This window comes from Leptinotarsa decemlineata, unplaced genomic scaffold (assembly GCF_025532065.1).
Source record: "Leptinotarsa decemlineata unplaced genomic scaffold, Ldec_3_MD MMD2_tig00002159_RagTag_RagTag, whole genome shotgun sequence".
Taxonomy (NCBI): domain Eukaryota; kingdom Metazoa; phylum Arthropoda; class Insecta; order Coleoptera; family Chrysomelidae; genus Leptinotarsa; species Leptinotarsa decemlineata.
This window is the reverse complement of record NW_027412574.1, coordinates 1,285,947-1,310,629: the sequence shown is the minus strand read 5'-3', so window position 1 is coordinate 1,310,629 and position 24,683 is coordinate 1,285,947. Positions and strand designations below refer to the sequence as shown.

The 24,683-nt window shown below is 34.5% G+C and overlaps 3 protein-coding genes across 9 annotated transcripts in view; 1 reads left to right on the top strand and 2 right to left on the bottom strand.

Moving 5' to 3' along the window:
* dlg1 (MAGUK family member discs large 1) overlaps positions 1-24,683 on the bottom strand; it is an 889,881-nt gene that overhangs the window by 592,736 nt on the left and 272,462 nt on the right. The window lies entirely within an intron of this gene.
* Positions 5,492-6,975, bottom strand: LOC111503149 (larval cuticle protein A2B). The gene is made up of 2 exons (XM_023157376.2): positions 6,551-6,975; positions 5,492-5,849 (listed from the first exon to the last, which is right to left on the bottom strand). Exons 1-2 carry the CDS (start codon positions 6,892-6,894, stop codon positions 5,792-5,794), a joined length of 402 nt encoding a protein of 133 aa, XP_023013144.2. The 5' UTR covers positions 6,895-6,975; the 3' UTR covers positions 5,492-5,791.
* LOC111503150 (larval cuticle protein A3A) lies at positions 15,850-17,235 on the top strand. The gene is made up of 2 exons (XM_023157377.2): positions 15,850-15,993; positions 16,718-17,235. Exons 1-2 carry the CDS (start codon positions 15,982-15,984, stop codon positions 17,168-17,170), a joined length of 465 nt encoding a protein of 154 aa, XP_023013145.1. The 5' UTR covers positions 15,850-15,981; the 3' UTR covers positions 17,171-17,235.

Below are 24,683 nucleotides of genomic sequence, written 5' to 3'. Positions count from 1 at the left end.
TTCGTAAGGATATGTATGAAAAGAAAATTCTTTCAGATACATAGTGGAAGAAAAAACTCTATCGAAACAGCTACTTCCACTAAAAAACATTTTATCACGAAAAGGTTCCTTCCGAAATAATTATTTCCTTATCACAAGGATTAATTGTTCTTGTCCATTTTGTACTAGAAACATTCCTTATACAATTAAAACAAATATCACTAATGGGAAAGCTACACAATGTAATAGTATTCACAACAAATGTCGTTTACATGGAATACTATTATTCTTGATGATATACTTCGGAGTATGGATGTTTTTGAAATACAAAACAAAACGAAGCAGTCACTTCTTTCATAACATTACAACTTAATGTTATCGAAAGAGACAAATCTGCTTTCCTCACTATGGCAAAACGTTTACACACTCATACGGTTAGTTGATCCCAGTCACAGGAATTCCAGGAATGTTTCTATTTCTTCATCATTAAAAAAATGTGGAAAACTTGGGAAACAAAGAGATAGAAAGAAAATAGGCATAACGAAAACTCTTCATGAAGATATGTAAAGTACAATAGGGATTTTTTTCGCGTGTTTATCTAAAATAAATTTTTGTGTATGCTCCACATATCTTTATGAAAAGTTTTCATTACAGTTTTTTTTCTCCCTTCCTCTGGAAGTTTCCTACATTTTTTATTCGATGATGGAGAAACAGAATGCCAAAAAGTAAAATAAATAAATTTGTTGAACGAATGTCACATATCAACTAAGTGTCCTGGATAATATCGATAGTCCAGTCTAATTCGAACTGATGAAAGCTGTTATCATCGAAGTCGGCCGTAATGGGAGTCTGGTCACATATGTCGAAACATTTTTTGTAAATATAAAAATGAGTGAAGTATTACTGACCTGAAAGCTATTGAATATTTTCGGAAGAGATAAGGTTATTTCAAAGGTTTTTTTATCATAATTATCACTTTTTTGGAAATGTATTAATGATAGTTATTGCTATCATTGAAATAGTCATGATCTGAAACACATTTTCATTTCTTTGGGCCATCTCGAAAAACTAAGGTCCCTATTTTCATCAGGTATTTTTTTTTATTACAGTACATTCTAATAATTCTGATCCAACTGAAAGATTGAATTCATTTTGGCTTCAAATGTCATTGCATATCTCCAATTTGAATATTAGGTCGCTGTTACTTTTAGTAGGGGAAATTATTCATACTTAGGGATAAATGATTAAACATTTGTTCATTCTGTGGAAGGTGATTGACTGATGGAATATTCAACTGAATCATGTTATGGAATTAGCGGATACTTGATGAAAATCCATGATTCTTTCAAGTAACCCTTTATAGAGAGATTTTCATTGGACAGTTTACAAAACTGCAAAACATGTTCCGATATACAATAGCTCCATCAACGTTTTCTTACTGTATGAAAACGCTTCATGAAACACTGTTTGTTGTTTTGTGTAAATCTCACAATTGGGTGTTGCTTGGATATAGCCATTTGAACCATATGATTTATTCAGGAATGTCATACAATCCCTATAGGATTTTATTATGAATGACTGTCCTACTACAGAAACAGAGCAATTGTCCAGTTGAGAGGACGAAAAAATTGTAGTAACTTTTTCTATTCAATATAGACCACCTTTAAATAATTTCAAAATATTTTCTAACGATTCAATCTGATGCAATCTGATTCAGTCTAATGGAATGATAAGTACTGATGATTCGAATGTGAACGTACTCGAACTTCCCAATGATGATATTAATTAATTTTTTTGCCTTGAATATTTTCGATCTGGAAAATATAATTTTATTGAGTATCTTACTCATATTACTCCCCTTATGATCCTCCTGACACTCAATAAAAATGGGAAGTGATAGAGTCGATTGTCATCCTAATATAATTGTTTGCTCTTCAGTGTATGATAATATGAAATTACCCTGCGAAATTAGTAGTAGTGCCAGTATTACGAAAATATGATTATTTCATGAACGAGAAGGTTTCCTGAGGTCCTGTAGTAAGAATAATGTAATCACTCATTGATCGACATGCACCATTTGTTAATGAAGGGCAGACGGATACTATAAAAGATATGATGTGCACTAAATCAAGACACTCACAGTTTTATAAAGACTTGAAAAATTATGTTAACCAAGAATTTTAAAATCAGTTTTTCACCAGTTGTTAGTGGTATCGATAGATGGAAATTTCTGCCGGATAATAATATTATTCATAGAAAAAACAGTCATTTCTAATGATCTGTTCATTGTTAATCAAGAAAAATAGTATTTATGAAATGAATAAGTATTTCATCAACTCATTACCAAAGACGAACACACCATGATAGATTTTCACAAGAACAATATAATTTTGCTGCAGGTTTTTCAGGGTTTTCCTCCAGCTGAAAATGCAAATACGCCACTGGAATCAATGAAGTCGCCCTGGAGCGCCAATTAATTTTTGGTGGTATTTCATAATTTCATGATTTGTATTACTTTCTCGATGTTTTAATTAAAATTGTCTAGATTAACTATACATTTTTCATGAGTATCTATCATCGCTAAAAAATAACAACATGAGATTATTATCATGTTGTACATTGCCACATAGTCATATTACATATAATTGCATTTTTGTAATTATCAGTCAATATACTTCATACAATCAACCAGCATTTCATTGAATGAGTTATCAACGTACGAGAAAACACATACAACAAAAATGTACATGTCTTTCGAGCCGGATATTGAGAAGAAAGAAGTAACACATAAACCGACTAGCAAGACTTACTGTATTTCATCAGTTCGGACTTCTATTGTCTAATATAATATAAATCGATTTGATAACCCTGAAAAAATAAAAAAAGATTAACCGAAAATAACAATTTTATTAAACAAAAAACTCAAATTACAAAGAAATAACATACAACAACAACCAAACAAATGAAAATTGAAGTATTAATAAAAGCTGAAAAAATTGAAAAATTAAAAATATTATTAACAAAAAATGAAAAAATTAAAATTATAAGATTTCAAATCAAAAGTTTTGTCACAACGTTTCGATTGTTAATATCCAAAATCGTCTTCGTGTGATAACTGAAGGCGATTTTTTGTTAATAATATTTTTAATTTTTCAATTTCTTCAGCTTTTAATAATATTTCAATTTTTATTCGTTTGGTTGTTGTTGTATTTTATTTCTTTGTAATTTAAGTTTTTTGTTTAATGAAATTGTTATTTTCGGTTAATCTTTTTTGATTTTTTCAGGGTTATCAAATCGATTTATATTATATTAGACAATGGAAGTCCGAACTGATGAAATACAAAACGAAACATTGTCAACCACCTTCAAACTAAGACTTACTGTATATTGGGGTATAAGTTTAGAAGGAAGTCGATCCAATTCATACGTATATTACGCAGCCTGTATACCAGAAAAACGAAAAACTACACCGTACAAAGGGGAAAGCTGGTATTTGAACAAAATTAAACGACAAAGTGAGTAACAATAATTTTTTATCCTATTTCCTGAAATCATATAGCAAATATTTCCATTCATAGTAATAGTTTACTTGTGTACGGTTTATAAAAAAATATCCGAAATTTTTCCAACACTGACAGTTGAATATTTAACAATTTTAGTTTTTTTACACTGTTACCGTGAAAACGCTTACGGCGTTAAGAAGTAGATGGGGTATTATCAAGGGGAAACTCACGTGATTTCAATCTTTCACTACGCAAATAAATGATTAAAATCGCGTAATTCCTGAAGGATAGAAGAAATGTGAGGTTTAGTGGAATATTATTGACGCTATATAATCTGGAATTGGGGTTATTGATGAAACCGAATAACATGGTTAAGAAAGGGCTATTGCTGGAAACTTATGTTATGGAGTAATTTTAATAGCAAAAACATTCATCATTTCAAATCAACAATTGAAATAATTCAATTCAAGTACCAAAATGAAGTGGGAAAAAACCCTAATAACGTATAAATAGCCAACCATGCAAGACATATGATTTTTTTTCACAACGCTGTCAACTACTCAAATCCAAGTGAATTCAATGGTAACTCTACAGATTATAGTTACATATTACGTTACAAAAACGTGCAAGATTCTCATTGAATTATTACAACAAAGCAGCCATCAATCTGTCCTTTTTGTTAAGAGGCGTATTTTTTGTATAAATGGGACGAATTTCCCAAGTTACCAGCCGAACTGATGAATAAAGTTAAATATTTGAAGTTATGTGTAAAATTTATCCGTTTCAACCATTTCAATGAAGATTGGATTGTTACGTAACTTGTTTTAAATCGCATGGTAAAAAATTCATTCAGATATTATCGCAGAAAAACATGTCAATAACCAAGTTAGTCAAATTGAACAAGTACCAATCAACAATCAAACAAGTATACAATCAAATACTTTTCAATCAACTTCAACATCAGAGTCAAGAACCAAATTCCTGAAATATTGCTCTCAACTGCTTCACTATATAGAATTAATAAACCCAACTAAACACATCAGTTGAGGGTTCTGCTTTATAATGGTTAAATGGAGAATTTTATAACACCTGAAACGTGTAATATTTTATAACAACAAACACAAAAAATTAAAATCCATGGCTGAAATAAATCAAACATCTGCAAATGCATCCTACATAACGGAAGGTACAATTAAATCGAAGATTAATGCTTTCAAGCTCAAAACGTCATCTTCAGTTCTTGATGAAATAGATGAAAATATGCTAATCAACAAATATAGCATGAATGAATTCACCATGCTATCTAAAGATCTGAAATATTGCTCTCAACTGCTTAAGTATATGGAATTCATAAATTCAACAAAACACATCAGTTAAGGGTTCTGCTTGATAATGGTTCAATGAATGATTTTATAACACCTAGAACGTGTAATATTTTATAACAGCCAACACAAAAAATAAAAATCTATTGCTGGAATAAATCAAACATCTACAAATGCATCCTACATAACGGAAGGTACAATAAAATAAAAGTTTAATGCTCTCATGCTCAAAACGTCATCTTTAGTTCTTGATAAAATATATGAGAATATGCCAATGAACAAATTTAGCATGAATAAATTAACACTATCAGATAATTGGCTGAGTCTTCATTCAACAGACCAGGTCCTATCGTTATGTTACTCTATAGTATTTTATGACTTGTTATGAGTCGAACAAATATATCTCCCTCAAATCATCCTATTAAGCAACAGAAAAAGTTAGGTTGGATAATTTCGGGAACATAATCTTTCACAGCACCATTCGCTGTTGTTAATAGAGTTTGTCATTCGTCAGTTGATTCCATTGACCAAGAAATAGAAACATTTTGGAACATAGACAAACAAAAAAATATGTGAAGATCATTTTACTAGCACCATAAAACGTGAAGAGGATGGACTATTCCAACGAAGAAATGTTTATCAGAACTACGAGATTCTTATTATACAGCCAAAGAGCGTTTGGCGTTCAGAAAGAGAACAGTGAAACAACATAACTTCAAACCGTGCTCGATGGTTCTTGAAAAAGTGATACTGGTTTCAGTCTCAATGATTGTTTGAAAGTTGACCAAATAATGCAGGATGATATTTTCTCCATTTTGCTCAGATTCAGACAAAAAAAGTGGTAATAGCAGCTGACATTATACTGAATGGTATATGTTCAAAATGATCAGCGAGATTTACAGAAAATATTCTATTGCGAACATGACCAAAACAACCACTGGATGCATACGTATACTAAAAACATCGACTTATGGGACAGCTCCTGCATCATTCCCTACTATAAGATGTCTTCAGCAAGTTGGCTTGGGTATTCATAAAAAATATCCTATAACAAGTAAAATGGTGAAAACAATTTCGAAGAAGTAAAGACAAAAGAAAAGTAATTCAAATTTTGAACAGATATGGATTTTTCCTAAGGAAATCAGGTGTAACATTAAACCTCGTGATTCATGCAGACACAAATTGTATGTTCTAACTTTACTTTTTTGTTGGTGTTTTTATATTCACATTTCATATTTCTATACATACATTTGTATTTGTTTTTCACGAACTATTTCCACATGATTGATTCCTAATGACAATGAAGTAAATTATTATTTTTATTATTATTACTATTATAGAAAAAGAGTTCATTCGAAAAGTAAATAAGCTTGTAGAACGTATGTGTAATGAACTTTGAACTTTTCTATCTGATTGATAGGTAATTGATTTTTGTGTTTCAATAAAAATACTTTTTTTTAGGGATTTTATTTCAAAGGTCAATAAATTAACAGTATAAATAAATAAATGCGATTGAATATCACAATCATGCTCATTTTTTGAGTATATATCGATCGATAAGAGGTCACCTATTTATATCAGTCAGAAAATTCAGAAATAATAATGAATATTTTACAAGTTTTGGGGAATTGAAAACTGAATTTTGAATTGATGAAAAAATTATATTGAATCGAAACGAGAAATATAGAAAATGATTATGAAGCACACGTTCGTGTGTATATGTTAAAAATAAATCAATGAAAGTACCCAGTGTTCACATTAACGATCTTAGTAGATGGGTCAACAGCTCTTCCTGTGGGTTGTTTGGATACGACAGCATTGAACCCGTGAACTGGATCAGCCGTGTATTCTACCAAACGCCTTGTACCATCCGAATCCATCAGAGCGTACGCACCCTGTACAACATCCCCGTTTCTACTCTCGAACTGCCCATGGCTGTCACCAGTTGTCGGATCTTGAACCTCGTAGAGGAATGAGTACTGCGGATTAGGGTTATGAGGTTCAGCTACTACTGGTTGCAAAGGTTGAACCAGCAAGCCTGCCTGAACTAAACCCACTAAAGCGATAATTACCACTACTTTGAAAGTCATTTTGAATAAGATACTTTATCGTTTCGATGAGAATAATATCGTTACATAATACGAATCAGCCTTATATATCGATCAATAGGTTATTATCTACTGTTTCATGCCGTGGAATGAGAGTAAGGTCAGAGCAAGTTTTCAATAACTTTGGTATTGAACCATGAATTATTTTTAAATCCTTGTGAATATTAAACATGATGTTATTTTCTGTAACTGAATATCTCCATTCACGTGAGAATGACTAAGGATGTATAGTAATACTGAGAAGTATATGGCCAGTTGTTGAAGTCCTATATATTTTGGTAGAGTATGGAAAAATGCGTAATCGTAATCACACTAAGTGGTTCAGTAACGATCTGGGCCTGTAGTTGGTTGTGTTATTTTTATCTCCGGATTAATGAATGGGAATGATTTGGTCAATTTTCCATTTATGAAGGAAAACACACGTTTTCAGGGATTTCTCAAAGATTATAAAAAGCAGTTAACTAGTTTATACAAAGCGGTTCCACAAGGCTCACACTGCAGTTTTTCAGGAATATAGGAGATATACCGTCAGGACCAGGCCCTTTGTTAGTATCTAGTCTATGAAGTGCCTCAATGATTTCTTGTTTTTGTATGGAATATATATTGAAGTTGTATAATGTGTTATCGTATATTGCGATTTAGGATCGAGATGAGTCAGATTCGTATACGCTATGGAAATGTTCCGAAAATAGTTCACTAATTGATTCACTATCGGACTTGACTCCATCTTCAAAGTATAGAGAGGCTGGAAAATATTTGTATTTTTTTTTGCTAAGGCAAGATCAGAAGTATTTAGGGTTGGTCTTGATGTTATATTCGGTCTGCCTTATGTAAACTGTATAGTCATTGTCTATGGTACATTTAACGAATTTGCGTAGTGAAGAGAGCATTTCATAATCATCAGGGTTGCTAATTTTTTTCCATTTGACACGCTGTTTTTCTTTTTTTGTCTTATAAAATTTTTAATTCAAGCCGAGAACCTTACACGGTGTTTGGATTTTATTATTGTTTTAGTTGGTTTGTGAGACTGAATTAATGAGTCGAGAGTACCGTAGAGTATGCTTACACTTATGTTGACATTATGGCTCGAAAGAGATTCTTTCCAATTGATTTTTGAAGTTCATCTTTGAGTATTCTATAGTTTGCATTAACGAATATGGATTTTGTATAAGAGTTAGGGGAAACAATCTAGAAATGAAGGTGTTCATTACGATATCCAAGGCAGGATGGTGTTCATCCTCTTCAACGAAGAGAGTCATACTTCTTTTGACATCCACTATATTGGAATTAGACATGATCAGATCTAAGATTTTCTGGTTGAGATTCTTAATGTTACAGTATTGTTTCATATTGAGGAGACACATATGATCAATGAAATATTAGCTGAGGGTATCAGTGACATACTGAGGGTAATGAGAAGCCAGCTTGTGGTTGAACTGCCACATGATATTTGATAGGTTAAAATCACTAACAATGATGAAATCACTACTATCCTGGTTGCTCTATGTATGAAATGCATTGTTGAACAGTTCAAGTGTCAGTTCGACTGAGGAAGCTACTGTATAGCAAAACACGTCTTCAGTTAAGTTATTAGTATAAAAATTACTTCATCACCAGCATGAAGACTATTTATTGGTTTTCATATTTCAATTTCATTCAGTATTTATATCGATATAAAATAAATAATGCCACTTTAATTTGTTGCCTTTTTCATGATACAATACCATAATATTGATTGAACTTGAAATATGGTGTACTTTATTGTTGACGAGACTGGAAATCACCGTTAGCTGAATATTTATGAGTGTAACGATTTTCACAAACACAGCGATGTTGGACAGAGAATATCGAAAGGCCTTCAAAAGCAGGAGCCACGTGATCCCCCTTTACATTTATAAAAAAGTTTTTAAATTAAATTAAAAATTGAAACTTTAATTTGTTGCCTTTTTCATGATACAATACCATGATATTGATTGAACTTGAAATATGGAGTACTTTATTGTTGACGAAACTGGAAATCACCGTTAGCTGAATATTTATGAGTGTAACGATTTTCACAAACACAGCGATGTTGGACAGAGAATCGAAAGGCCTTCAAAAGCAGGAGCCACGTGATCCCCCTTTACATTTATAAAAAAGTTGATTGTGTCCTCTTGACACTAGGCCACGTGAACACAATCATTTTTATGTCACAACGTAGTAAAATTAATACCTTCTCACCTGAATTTTACCCGACCTCGATGGCTTGTTCCATTTTAAAAGTTAACGGAGGGGAGGACGTTTTACATCCTCACTGTATATATTGAACTCGAATTTATTTTAAATATGTGGTCAGGTCTAAGAAATTAATTGTTTCTCTATCTCCGTTCCGAGTGTGAACTGTATGTTTCTATTGAGATTATTCATAAATGTCATAAATTGGTTCAGCTTTCGTGTAGTACCTCTGAAATAGGCGAGAATATCGTCTACATACAAAAAATAAATATGTTTTTAACCAGGTCGGAATTTACTACAGTGGTCTCCAAGCTGTTCATGAATATGTCTGCTAAAAGTGGACTAAGGGGTGAGCCCATTGGTAAACCTGAATTCAGTTTTTAAAATTTGATGTTGAATTGTTAGTAACTCTAATTTAGGCATACAATGAAAGCTGCCGAAATTTCAAAAGACGTGATATTGTCTACTTTAGCTTGAAAAGGGATTCTTTAGTTCATTTTGACTATTTCCCATTGGGTGTTTTTTATGACAGTGATATTTTCATTATAAAAGACTGATTCAATTTTCTGGATATATGTTTCTCGTTTAAAGGTAACGATGTCATTCGATTTATCAGTTTTCGTGAGGAAAATATTGTTTTTTCTTATTTTTTGTAATAGAGTTTTTATTATGCCTGTGTCATTATAGTTTGCAAATGGATGGTTCTGAATTGCTTCATTGATTTTATATGTCGCTATATCTCTATTATTTGTCTGTTTTGATGCAATGGCTGTATCTGTTATTAACGTATCTAAACTGTTTTTGTGTATTATTGTCGGTGCATATTTTGGGCCTTTGGAAATTGTTGAAATTTCCTCTTTGTTAAACTCTACTTTGGCCAAATTAATGATTCTTTCGCTGAATTGGATATCTGGTTCGACTGATTCGTTATATAATTGTGGTGCACTCTTTGGAACCTTTGGTTTAGTAATGAATATTACAGGATTTCAGTCACAACACCGAAGCGTTAATTTCAACACCTCGACAAATGCTTCAATCACCGAGTCATCATCTTCAAGAGAAAGATTCCTCCTGAAGATAAGGGAGTGTTTTCAATAGACAATTTTCTCATATACTATTCTCCAAGATTATCTTCTTGATTTCAATGGCATTATGAAATATATCAATGCAGCTCTGTCAACGTCGCCAAATTGACGATTAATCTGTTATTCGTCAATGATTTCGAAATTTTTTCTACGAATCGCCAAAGATATATTTTACTAAACTGAGTTAGTTCTTGATCTTCCTCTTGAAGATGATCAATTTGTGATTGAAACGCGTGTTTCCACTGGCTATTATTTTTACACGACTGGTATATGGACGAAGATGCAGCGACATACATGGTACAAACATGAGAAAATTAATGAAAAACACAAACACTGTGTTGTTAGGCCAACTCTTGAATAAAAACAGGAACATAATAAATTTTCGATTCTACACTATTTTCAGATATCGAATAAACAAAAAACGAAAAACTTCACAAAATAGGTTTTCTAAGAAAAAAATTGATCCTGTTACCCAACCAACCTTTCTTCAGAAACATTTTTGGGATCACTAAAGTAGTTAACTGAAATTATTAGGTCCAGAGGCGTCTCAGTGGGCTCCTCAGCCAACAATATTGTGAAAAAAAAGAAAACCACTGACTTTTTTTGTAGTTTGTTGTTGCACCTGAAAACATAACTTTTTCGTTGTTTGTGTTTTCTTCATATCAAACTTTGTTTTCCAGAAAAAGTCACTTCTGAAAGCTATCCATGGACAACATAAAATTAAAACTAGAAGTAAATAATAAAATATTCCGACCTTACAGTAAATAAGCAAAATGTACACCTTCTGATGAAATACACGATTGCAATCGATTTGCCAGTGATTGTCTAACACTTTCAAAAATACCTGGAATATTCCTTATGACATTGCAATTGTCAATTATTCGATTTCACAAGTCATTCACATCTAGTTCAGGAGTTTTATAAACAGGAGCCTTCAGATGACTCCATAAATAGAAATCTAGAGGAGTCATATCAGGAGTGCGCGTCCTGCACGTCCAATCCAGCGATTAGGGTAGGTGATGTCGAGATGCTGACGGGCAAAAACACTAAAATGAGCTGGAGCCACATCGTGTATGAACCACATATTGCCTTACAAGTACCGGCACTTCTTCCAACAAAATGGGTAGATAATCTCGCAAAAAGTCCGTGCAGGATTCAACTGTTAATCTTGCTGCTGCAAAAAATTGGCCAATTAGGTAGTCACTAATCCTTCCTACCCAAATGTTCAGCAAAAATTGTTGCTGAAAATTACTTTCTTTAACAACGTGGGAATTTCTGTCGAACCAAAAATGGTCATTGTGAAAGTCCATAATAGCATCTCGTGAAAAATTTGCTTCGTCCGTACATACAATTTTTGGTAATTTTTGGTGCCATCGTATGAATCAACAACCTACAAAACATTATTCTTGAGTGAAAATCCCGAGGCAGTAGAGCTTGGACCCGCTGTATGTGATATGGGTATAGGATTTTTCTTTCCAGAACTGTCCATACGGGTTTTGCAGTGCAATAATCCTGATAGTATTTGAAGGATCTTCTTCTGTCGCATCATCATCATCGCATCCATTTCTTATGTATATATATGGGTCTCCTACGGGTGACACTGATGTTTTCCTGAGTGCATTATATAAAATATTGGATATGATACCTTCTAATAATCAGATTGTTGCATTCACCGACTTCAACTTAAATTTTGATGTCTAAGATAATATAAATGTAAATATTTTCCTGTCACATAATCTTGAGAAAAAAGTTAATGAAAATACACGAGTTACCAGCACCAGTGTTTCAAAAATGGATAGTACATACAATTTTTGGTAATTTTTGGTGCCATCGTATGAATCAACAACCTGCAAAACATTATTCTTGAGTGAAAATCCCGAGGCAGTAGAGTTCGGTCCCGCTGTATGTGATATGGGTATAGGATTTGTCTTTTCAGAATTGTCCATACGGTTTTTGCAGTGCAATAATCCTGATAGTATTTGAAGGATCTTCTTCTGTCGCATCATCATCGCATCCATTTCTTATGTATATATATATATATATATATGGGTCTCCTACGGGTGACACTGATGTTTTCCTGAGTGCATTACACGAAATATTGGATATGATACCTTCTAATAATCAGATTGTTGCGTTTACCGACTTCAACTTAAATTTTAATGTCTAAGATAATATAAATGTGAATATTTTCCTGTCACATAATCTTGAGAAAAAAGTTAATGAAAATACACGAGTTACCAGCACCAGTGTTTCAAAAGTAGATAGTCTGTTTACTAACATAAACAACTTGATCGTGGAAGTAATTGAACTGCATATGTCAGACCATAAAGGCATTTTTTCTCTATTGTAACAAGTTCCACATCTAAAGATACGTATATTTCATGCAGACTCATGACTGAACGTGGTAAACAACAACGTAATGGATGCTTCTCCTATAATGTACGCTGATGATGCCGCTTTTTTGTTGAGTGACACTACGCCTATCTAAGTTCTAACGCTAATGCATCTGGAAACTTCATAGCAAACTGGTCTAGAAACAAATTATCTTACCATAAATGATGATAAAACCAAAACATTATATTTCTCAAATAAGAATAACTAGCTGACCCTGCGAACTTCGTTCCGTCTTAGAGGCAATTAAGAAAAGCACATTTTTGATTTTATCAATTACATTTTTTTATCAATCAAGTATTTCAGTTATTCTTCGTTCAGTTACACTCTTCATTTAAGTTCCTTGTGATACACGACATTTTTTGTTTTATTATCAGGCGCAAGTATAAACAACGCAGATGGTCTTCCAACCCATGAACATGCCACATATAATGGACCATGTGAAAAACATTGATTTTCCAGATTCATACCACAAACTTTCAAGGAGTTTTTGTGGGCTTATGTTTCGAAGCATGATTACCACGGAGCCAAACTTCAAGCGTAAATTGTGCGGTGGTAAGCCAGGCACATCCAAGGAGTCTAAAAATTCAATTGATTTGAGTGAATGCATTGTTCCAATGATATCATTCTGAATTATGTAGTTTAGGTCATCTACATCTTTATTCTTAGCCGCTAAAATTGGTCACTCACCCAACCATTCATTATTTTTTGTAGTAAGTAATTATGTTTGGGGATACTCTGCTGATAAGTTCGTCTTTCGATGAGACAAAGTTACAGAAATTCTGAGGAAATGAAATCAATACGCCCGATTCGTCGACCGGTACTCGACCATTACCGATAGATAGTCAGCAATTGCTCCGAGAAATCTTCAGCAAATGTATCATTAAGCAATGTAACACTCATGTTTGTTGTCAGCTGAAGTTTCTTTACATAGCGCCATAGATTTGATGATTTGAGGCAAGCGTTTATTTCGTCGGCAGCCGTTGATCTTGGAATTACTGGCAGTGTTTGCCGGAAATCGCCAGACAATGGAATCATTGCACCTCCAAAACATCTCGAGTCATTGCGTAGATGTTTCAATGTTCGGTTAAGTGCTTCTAATGCACGTTTGTGCGCCATTGTGCATTCGTCCCATATGATTATTTTCGATGCTACGCAATTGCGTAGTTTTTTGAAATATTACATGTTGGTTCTTCAATAGTTTGAAGATTAAACGGCAATTTCAATGCTGAATGAGCCGTACGGCATCGTTCAAACAATGTGGCTGCTATTCCAGAAGAAGCAACTACAAGAGCAATGTTGGATCTCGCGCGAACAGTGGCTAAAACTAATGACATCAGGAATGTCTAACCAGTTCCACCAGGGGTATTCAGGAAACCACCATTTCCATCATCAATTGCCTTCATTAACCATTGACAAAATTACGTTTAGCTGTCATTTACCTTTTTTTGTTATTCCATGTCAGATGCGTTTTTGCTATGCCCATGTTATTTAGATATATTATTCAAATTACAAAAAAAGTCATATCAGAATTACGGCACAGGCTGATCTTGATCCATATATGAATGTCTGTATTATGTTAAAAATTCAATAGGTGAAAATAAAGTGACTAAGCAGAAGGACATCCACTACCATGATACCAGGGCCAAAACAAATGTAAGATTACCCAAATATGGATTAGGTAAATCGCAGAACTCTCATTTATATGTATTTCTTTGAACAAATTTAACGTGTTACCATATGAGTTTCAGATTTTGGACATGAGTATGAACTCTTTCAAATTGAAAATTAAGAAACGTATTCAAAAAATACTTATTGTGAGATTTTCACTAAACAATTTACAAAAAAGCATAAGCCATACAGTGGCTTCTTCGAGCGTGTCTTTATTAACTATATTCTACAATTCAATGCTTGATATATCAAGTTTTGAATTAGTAGTACCTACATTTCAAGTAACTGATTTTCACCAAGTTTGTAATGAATTAAATTACCTGATTTCATGTCCCAGTTTCCACATTTCAAAAAATATTTAGTGACGGGGAGTTATTCAATTCTACTGATTTCTGGACATTCTAGAAGATTGAGTTCCTAACTCTTCTCTTCTAAATGTAACAAGTCGTATTCATGATTGAACTCATGTCCTCCTGCTGAAAGGTAGTTTGCAGATGTAATTGGTCTTTCTATTTAAAAAACTACTTCTTTGTCCTTCAATTCTTTGGTAAACTGTTCTCCCCGTTTGGCCAATATACAGTTTTGGGCAAGAGCCACAAGTCAGGTTATATACTCCTGATCTATCCGACACCAAATTTTTGTCTTTATTTTTTCAATAGATATATTTAGACTATTATTTTGTTCTGTATGTTACGTTTACGCATTCTCTCTATAAAAAAAGGGCAATATTATTGGTTGGTTCACCTAAATATGACAATGTCCTATAACTGACGTTATCGCATCTTAAATTTGGGTAAAACAGGTCCATGACTTGCTTTTGTAGTTTTTGTAGTTTTTTAAAACCGTTGTTGTCACTATTTGCGTTGCGAACACTATTTGTGTATGCATTGTACGAATAAATGTTATTCTATTCTATTCATCGAGTATAGCTTCTTCTAGTTTAGGCATCGTTACAGTTTCTGATATTCAACCACCTGTATTTTATTAAAACTCTGTTTTACATAATCTTGCATGTAGCGTTCTGAATGTTTTAACACATGGAATTACTCTGTTGAGATATCTGTCTTGGTAAATTATATATGCTTCTTCCGCATTTCCATTTGCTAATCCACGAATAAAGTGCATGTTAGCCATTTCAGCATTAGAAAAATCATTCACGATGGAATCTCTGCTGATTGACAATACGGTTTTTTGAACTTCAACGTCCTGTATCTCAGCAACGAAGCAACTTCGGACATATGTTCATAAAAACTTTTCTTCTAACGGCCAAACGAATCACACTCTGAAGTTTCGTACAGTAGTTAAGAAACACTCTGTATACCTACTTCTTTGAGTCCAACAAATGAAAATTATGCCGTATACTACTCCATCTTGATACAAAAAAAGTGGAAATCTTCCAAAGAAAGGAAGGAATCAATTTCAAAAAATCAACTCTATACAAAGATGTGTAGATCATGCAAAGAAGTAACTTTCGACAAAAACTTTATTTCCCAAAAATGTATCACTCCTAAGAATATACCCATTCAATCTATACCGTATATTTCGTTTCAATAACAAATTTGTTACCAAATTACTTGGTATTCAATAAAACACTCATACCGCGTGCATGCGACTTATGAAATCTAATTAGGTGACTATATAAGCCAAGTAGGCTTTGGTGATAATAGACAGTCGAGTTCATCAAACAACCGATCACGAATCACTCACAATGGCGTTGAAGGTAGGTGAAAACAAAAGTGAATATATTTTCTGAGTGCCAAGTGGACGAAAATTCAGAATTCGGAAAGTGAAAACATTTTACATCAGAATATGCGGCATGTGTTATTAGAAATCTTTTTTTGAATAAGTTGAATCTGTTCTTAGTACATCAGCTTCAGGGTTTGATCAGATCCGAAGAAAATGCCCGTCTTTGAATCGGATCTAGTGGATCAGTCAATCATATAAGTCTGATAGATAGAAGCTTGAAAGCCGATTGGAGAAAAGTACTTTGGTTGAAAAAGAAACGGAAGTGATATTCAATAAGAATGTGTGTGTCTACACAGAGAAAAATAATAATTTCTGTTCGATATAGTAAAACTCATCGAAACCAACTCAAATGGTAAAATATTTTTTGCGAAAAATTATGAATAGTTTTTCGTGATGAAACTCATGTAACAGTTCCATAATATTGACAAAATTATTTCAACTCAATATAATATGTCATAGATTTTATATTGCAATGCCTTTTGTTCAGCTCAAACTATTTAAGTGGAAAATGTCCATACAAATTGAATTGAACAAGTTTTTCTTCTGGCTTTCATTGTTAATTGTTCGCTTAATGAGGAAATCAGAAAATGAAGTACCAGTAAAATTATCTATTACCAATTTTCATAATCAGAATTTGATTCAACACAGATTTCAACTGAATTTTGGTAATCAGATTTTCATTTGATTTTCTTTTACAGTTCGCAATCTTGGCAACCATCTTGGTTATCTCGAAGGCATCAGTCATCCCAGCTCCAGCAGCAGTGGTAGCTTCACCACTCCTAGGAAGACTAGCTGATGATACTTTCGATCCCAATCCATCGTACTCTTTCGCCTATGATGTGCAAGATGCTCTCACAGGAGACTCAAAAGGGCAAGTAGAAAGCAGAGCCAACGGAATTGTTCAAGGACAATATAATGTAGCTGAACCCGATGGTACTCGCAGAATCGTGGACTACACCGCTGATCCAGTGAATGGTTTCAACGCCATTGTAAGAAAGGCTCCCTTGGCATTAGCAGCAGCTCCGGTTGTAGCACAGGCTGCACCAGTTGTTGCACCGGCACCTGTTGGTGTTATAGCGGCACGTTCTACTCTGGCTGTCGCTCCTGCCTACACAAGAGTGGGAGCGCCGCTGTCTTATACTATCTTTTGAAATTTTGGTTGTTGCCACCGTTTTGTAAATATTTTTATACATTTTCAATAAATCAATGAACATTCGCTTGGATTTTGAATTCCTCAAAAAAATCTTCTGGCAACGTACCAACTTCAGCCTTTGATATGGTCTCATCCCAGTCCTTTCCATCCACTACACATACAGTGTCATCTGCATATGAATGCGCTGTTGACTCTGAAATCTCATTCAACTTTTCCGTGAATGCTAAAGCAGCGGAGGTCATGTTGAAATCTTGTCGAAATCCGAAATGAAATTCTGTAAAATTTTTTTCAATATTGAGCTGTATTGAGTGGTAATTCATAATTCATTCTAGTAACTTCTTGAAATTCGCTAGTAATGAGAGGACTCGCTAGTTATCCAGATTTGCTTCGCTTTCAAAAGATGATAGAAGTTTTGAAGCAATTCAAAAATTTTCTATTGAAGAGAGACAATTCTCACCAATTACCAAATAGTAATTGGTAAGAAATTGAAGAAATTTCACGAAATTGAAAATAAAATTTTCATTACATTGATCACTTCAAATTCTAATTGTAAATGTTAGGATCGGTAACGCGGACTATATAACAAAAGTAGTTGTTTAGGCATGTATATATTTAAGGAAAATTAATTTTAAGTTTCGGCAACACCGCTCACGGTTTGATAGAATAAATCTATTTAGTTGAGTAGTTTAGTTTTGAAATTAGAAATATTCGGAACAGCTGGATTGGAAAAGAAATAAGGTACGCGCGGGTGATTTTATTGTATAGACTTAAACTAATGTGTGAATTGTTCTTCGTTCGAATAAGTTTTCTTCAACACTGCTTCTCCTAAAACTCCTTGATCCCTCCCTACTTTGCCATAATAGTTTCCCTGAAGCAGTTTGGATCCAACAGCAAAAAACGAGAAAGGGGGAAGTCTCAATCCTGGGTTTATTTAACCATCACTGAGTTATTATTTAGTGTATTCTATGTTTTGAGTTTATCATATCCATTACAGAACATAACAGTAGTTTTCAAATTCCTTGGCTACTTGAAAAGTATCAGTGGTATAATAATATGAATATTTCCAAACTTCAGTAGGTTTTTGCTAGTTAGTGCGTTCACTACATCCCGAGTAGTTTCATTTCTGTTGTTCGATGCTTAATTATTTTATTTTCGGTCGTTTAAAAAATATGCTCAATTCTGTTGTCATGAAAGTACATTCGGCAAGTCGTTTAAAGAATATGCTGGATTCTGTTGTCATAGAAAGTACATTCGGCAGGTTTCATAACCTGTTTTGGTATATTTTAGCAAATTGTTACATATTCCATAATTGATGGGTTTCTAGTCTTGTGTTTAAGCTGCAACAGAAACCTCTCATTTCCACAAAATGATTTGATTTCTTTTTATGGTTGACCTGAGGAACACTTGTGAGAAACAGGGGTTAATGATATAATCCAGCGCTATTAAATAAAAAGTGTGCTCAAATTGCGGTATCATCCACATAGATACCCACATTCGTTCTTGAGAACATCGTGCTAATAGAGCGAGAGAAGATGCGATGACAAGCAGTACCCCTGCGAAACACCTACTTCAATTGATGACAAATATTGTCTTGTCCCCCGGAGCATACGGCAACACCGGTGTCTAGTCAATACCTTAAAAGTGCCGTAGGTGGTGATAAAGGGCCACGTTATATTAATGAATATAGGCTCAGACTGCTTATGCTGGAAATGCCGTTAGCAAATGCATTAGCTGAAAAAGACCCCATGGATTGAACTGATGTCTGCGGCTTTTATATGGGCCTTTTGCTGAACGGGTTCCAATACGGTGTCGGAGTTGTGATCACCTCTTTCAGTGTCGAAAACTCAACACCGAATTCATCAACTGCTCAGGCAGATGTACCAAAGAGAAAGGTTCTAATTTACGATATCTCATGGTCGCGGACCATGCGGAGAAAGGGTATCGAACTTCTGAAGATTTTACAGGCTCCATCCAGTATCATTCTATCATGTAGATACTCGAAACAAAAAAATCCACGGTCTCCCTGTTGTCCTGAAACGGACGATTTGAAATGCAAACTCCTTAGGAGGTGAAATATTTTTCGAGTGTTTACGTAGAGTAGAGTAGAGTAAGATTGGAACGGCAAGTATATTGACAGCAGCAACTTTGTTCTTCCCCGACAGTTCCGATGGCCAGATACTGCCGCGAAGAGAGTTCTTCAACGTCACTCTAGTGAGTGACGTTGTTCCAATCCGAGGTAAGTATACGTCTCTACGGCATCCAGATGGTGCAAAATGCTTCCATCTACGAGCTGCACATTCTCTCCGTAGTCCCCGCTTCAACCTATTTTGAGATAAATGACAGATTGAAGTACATCTTTCATAATTCTACGATTTTTCCCAGACGCTTTAATTCCAATATCATTATATTGTCGCACCACTGGGGGCTCTTCGACGAGTTCACTCATTTTATTGATTTAGGACTTCGAGAGGTTCAGTGATTGGCTTTGAAACTAATGAAGCAGAGACGTACAAAAGTAATAACAAATTTAATTAGCCGAAACAATATTATACTAATCAGAAATTGTACTTAAGGAACCTCAACTCTCTGCTCTGTACTCCAAAAACACGATCACTGCTGACTTTTCATGTGTCGACAATTATCGGCCTAGTTTGTCGACTTGCGAAATAATGATCAAAAATCAAACATATTGTGAGGTAAGGTACTAATCTTAGTTTTAATATACTGAGTGTTTTAATTTTGTGAACGCCCAAACTCTGATACTGAGTTATTGAAAATGTTAATTGTTTATTCAACATTGAATTTTTTCGAAAAAAATAACAGGCAGAACTGAATGTCTGTACAAATATCACACATATTGTTCAGATAATATCATTAATGTTGTCAACGCTTTCAAAGGTTCATGATTGAAAAAAAATTAACGTAGAAATCATCAAAATCAAAGCTGATCTTGAGGACTTCCGAAGAAAGACTTCGATGACGCCACTATACGAGTAGATATCTCTCAATCCTTCCATCAATCGCCAACATTTCAACAACTTAACGATCCCCAAAATGTACGAAAGTCAGATTCATATTTGCGTATTATTGAGTTCCAGGAAGTAGTTATGTTCATGAAATATTCAACATTCGAAAATAAATATGTTTTCGCAGCAAAATTGCGTATTTTACGAGATCTTCATGGAAGCTGTCTCTGGTGATAGCGCACGTTCTGTCGTAAAGTACATATTTCAAACGGAGAATCCAATAAGCAGTAAAGTAAAACCAGCGTCACTTTTGGCACGTTTTTTCTCATCTCTTGGTTAAAACATCAGAAAATTACCCATAAATGAATAGAGTGTGCGACATGAGGAAAATGGATATGAATGTGCGACAAGTGGAAAATGGATGATACACTTATCTTCTGAAATGTATTATTTTTAATATGTTCGAAGAGCACGTCTGCAACTTGGCTTTTTCACGTTTGTATGAAGAAACTAATTTGACACCCTTAATCAAAGAGGTTATAGGAGTAATTGTAGGTAATACTTTCAAATATACTACGATGATATAAACATCATGGGAGTCGGAAGGATTATCACAGTAACAATTGAATAAAACATGAATTTCTTGAGTGACACTACTGATTATCTTGACAAGTTGTAAAAGAAATAAGCAGTAAGTGTTTCTAAAAGATATGTTTTCAGTGGAGTAAATAATACTAGTCGAAAATACAGGAAAAACACTGAAAGTCCATGCTAAATTTTCGATTGATTATAGAATACCTCCCAAAAATGTGAAAGTTCATGAAAATCCATGCTAAATTTTCGATTGATTATAGAATACCTCCCAAAAATGTATGATTTTTAAAGTTCTGAAGTGAAAAATCAGTTTTCAGCTTCATGCCATTATTTGTTGGTGAAAATCTTGAGTAAGTAGATCTAGTGACCCAAATTTGTGACGGAAAGTTCTTTATTTTTATATTATACAGTACTGGGTTCTTCACTCACAGAACGCCATACAGAAAAATGGTACAAATAGGAAAAATTTGTGTTTTCACAAAAGTGATTTAAATTTGCGAATTCACTTTTCTATGCCCGACGCGTATCTGGCTAACCAAATTGGCATCACCAGGCAAGTTGAACTCATCTTCTTAATGATAGGAACGTCTATCTTTTCATTCTGGGGACAGAAATATGTTTCAAATGGATTCATTTCACACCTGTGATTTCAATTATAATTATTCAATTTCAATTATAAAGCGTATCCTAAAATTAGGATTCAATTTACTCTTTCTACCACCCTTCACACCAGCCAATTCATACAAAATGAACAAAAAAATCACCGATTTTGATATAAAAAACCAATATTCTGAAAGCCATACAGGAATTTATCACTTCTGCATATAGGGGTTATTTCACCAAACTTTTTTCCAAACTGTATATATTTTTCTGTTCCACTTTTTTGTACGGCAAATCGTAATCAATATCCGAGTTCATGGACGCCATACTGGAACTTTTCACAAATTAGCCCTCTGCTTGAGTCATTATTTTCAATTCAATAACATTTCCACGTGTATCACCTATAACTAACTGCAAGAGCTAAAAACTCATTTTTTACGTCAAGACTATGAAATCCGACATTTTCAAAGGCATAAATAGAATAATTGGCTTGAGGCTTAGAAAGTTCGCATATGCAAAATGAAAATGTCACAAAAAACATTTGAAAATCTGAATATACTTTGCTAGGAAGATGCAATCACAATCATCATCACAAATCTCAAATCAATACAATAAATAGGTAGTTGATACCCGATCCCACAGCATTGCATTCGTAATCCAACACACAGCTATTTTTTCATGCCTTAAGACTCATCAATTGTGCTGGATTGAACCAAGAAAAATAACAATTCCTAATAAAATTAGGCATGAATATATCTCCTTAAAAAATAGTCGTTTATGAGTTGTACAAGTACAAGTGAAGAAAAATGTTGTAGAGAATCATGGAATCGCTATTGGAGAAATTGAAAGGATCTTAACTGGTTACGAATCATGAAAAAGCCTAGGAGAGCCAAGAACAAAAAAGCCCGCCAAGTTCGATCACTTGTCAAAGTTCGGCATCTCAATTTTTTTTTATCACCGTAGCGTATTGCATTAGAAGTTATTGATATATTGTCGTACGGTAAATAAGTAGTACTATCTTGAAGTTGTGCCACTTGCGAGAAGCAATGCGTGGAATTGTGAAATTGTAGAAAAACAATGATTTTTGCATCACGATAATACTCCTGTTCACATGTTATTGCTTGTTTGTGATTTTTTGGCCAAAAACTATAGCGAAATCGTGCCTCAGCCATCGTATTCACCATATTTGACCCCTTTCGACTTTTTTGTTTTTAAGATTGAAAAGACCCATGAAAGGACGGCGTTTTGCGATGACTGAGGAGATAAAAACCGAATTGTTGAGAGAGCTCAAAAACATACCAAACAGTTCATATGATTTGCTTCCTCCAAAGATTGGAGGAAGCAAATCATAATTTCAATAACAATTTGATTGAAAACTCATTTCAGTTCGAATCAATAAATATTCGAAATGTTCATCATTCTATTCCTGTTTACAAATTCACTTCTACATTATTCACTGTTTCTGACGTTATTTCGTTATAAGATTCTATTCATAAATTCTGAAATGGATTGTGTAGATAGAGAAGATATACTTCTCGATATACAAATTGAAGGGCGTTCGTAATATCAGGTGACTTAGAAGGCCTGCTTTTGAGCCAGCTGGTCATTGTTATAATAACAAGGTATCCCAACTTATTGAAACCTAATATCACTTGAAAACTAATTTGGATTCACCTAAACTATCCTGATACATATTTAAACATGAAAGTCTAGTTAAATTTTGTCGTCAAAATATGAGTTGTGCAATGTGTCTACTTACAATACTCCGCTTTGAAAAACGTGTTAGTGATTTCAAGTAGTGCAATTCAGCTTGAATAAAAAAGGGAGCACTGAAACAAATGAAGTTGACATTTTCTGAATTGGAGGTTATGTGATCAGTCCCCGTGGGTTGGGCTACCTATCGGGCGCATCCCCCTGTGGCGGATAGGGGAACGGCCAGGGCACTGGAAGCCGTGTCCGGGAAGCCAATGTGGTCTTACGGACGGGGTCGCCGGACTCCTGGTCAGTGGCAGAAATAAGTAGGGTGAGAGGAACTAAAACCCAGAAGCCTTTGCAAAACATGCCACCGTGAGCCAGCCTACCCAAGCTAAGGTGTAAGGAATCGTGCCGACAGCTGAATGGCCGCCGGGTGATATGCGGTCATGAATGATACCCTTGCGGAACTGGGCGAAACCTCATTGTATTCAGTCTACTCCTGGTAATGCGGGGTTCTGCCAGAGGTGACCAACTCCTCCCTTGCTACTCGTGGGAACATACATAAATGAAACAACACAAAAACAAAAACAACAAAAACCAATCCCGAGGGTGGACTGAAGTGGTCACCTCAATCTAAGGCGGTGGCTGAGGATGAACAGAAATGTCCACCCCAATCTACCGCTTGGAATGAGGCTGAACAGGTCACCTCCAACAGCCAGGGCACTTCCTGCGGCTGGCGCCATGAGTCCCGCCTTGAATAAAGGTAAAGAACCGACTGCCCCTGCAGGAAAGCTCCCTCACTTGTGCACCCCAAGAAGGTTGAAGAAGCCGCGCAACGACAGTAATATCGCTGCACCTTCCAAAACCTTCACGGAATCCACCGTGAGGTTGCCAAAGAGAGTATGTTTTCGGCGAGTCTTGGCCTACACCTGCCAATATAAAGAAGAAGTTTCCTAGTGACCTGTTGACCTTCCTGGAAAGAAAAGGATGGACGATGACCTAGGAGGACAACTCCTCGAGAAGGTGTGATCAGTCAAGGCCTCACAAGAATGTAACGAATGTGGAGCCTTGCAAAGAGAATGTAAGAATCAACTTTTTTAATAGTGACGTTACACGGTTTTTCTTCGGAAATTACCAAATATAATACCTTTCTATGTAAATTCATTCAGTAATCCCAATATCCAGTCCAGTTCTGAAGTTGAGAGAGTATAAAATATGATAATATTCAGATGATGATGAACATTGTCATGCTGAAGAGGATGATACCAATGAAAAGTAGGACTGGAACAAGAATGTAGATCGAGTGTGTTAGAAAAATATATGAAATAAAATTCAGCGTACGAACAACTCAAGTAACCAAATGAAATGAAGCTCTAATAAAGACATTCAAGACGTGAGAGACACATCAGAACCAACAAATAGTGTAGTTAACAAGAAATTCAACAGTGAACGATGAAATTACATAGCGATTCAAGGAATCCAGAACACATCATTTTCATATTTTATGACAATTTAACAAAATTATATGAATTTCTCGTTCATAACTGCCTCACTCTAAAGACACCCAAACATTTACTTATGAAATTGTCTTTCACGCAGTACTTCGCAGTCAACAAAGAAAATGCTTTCAAAAGGAAACTTCACAAATAGTATTGG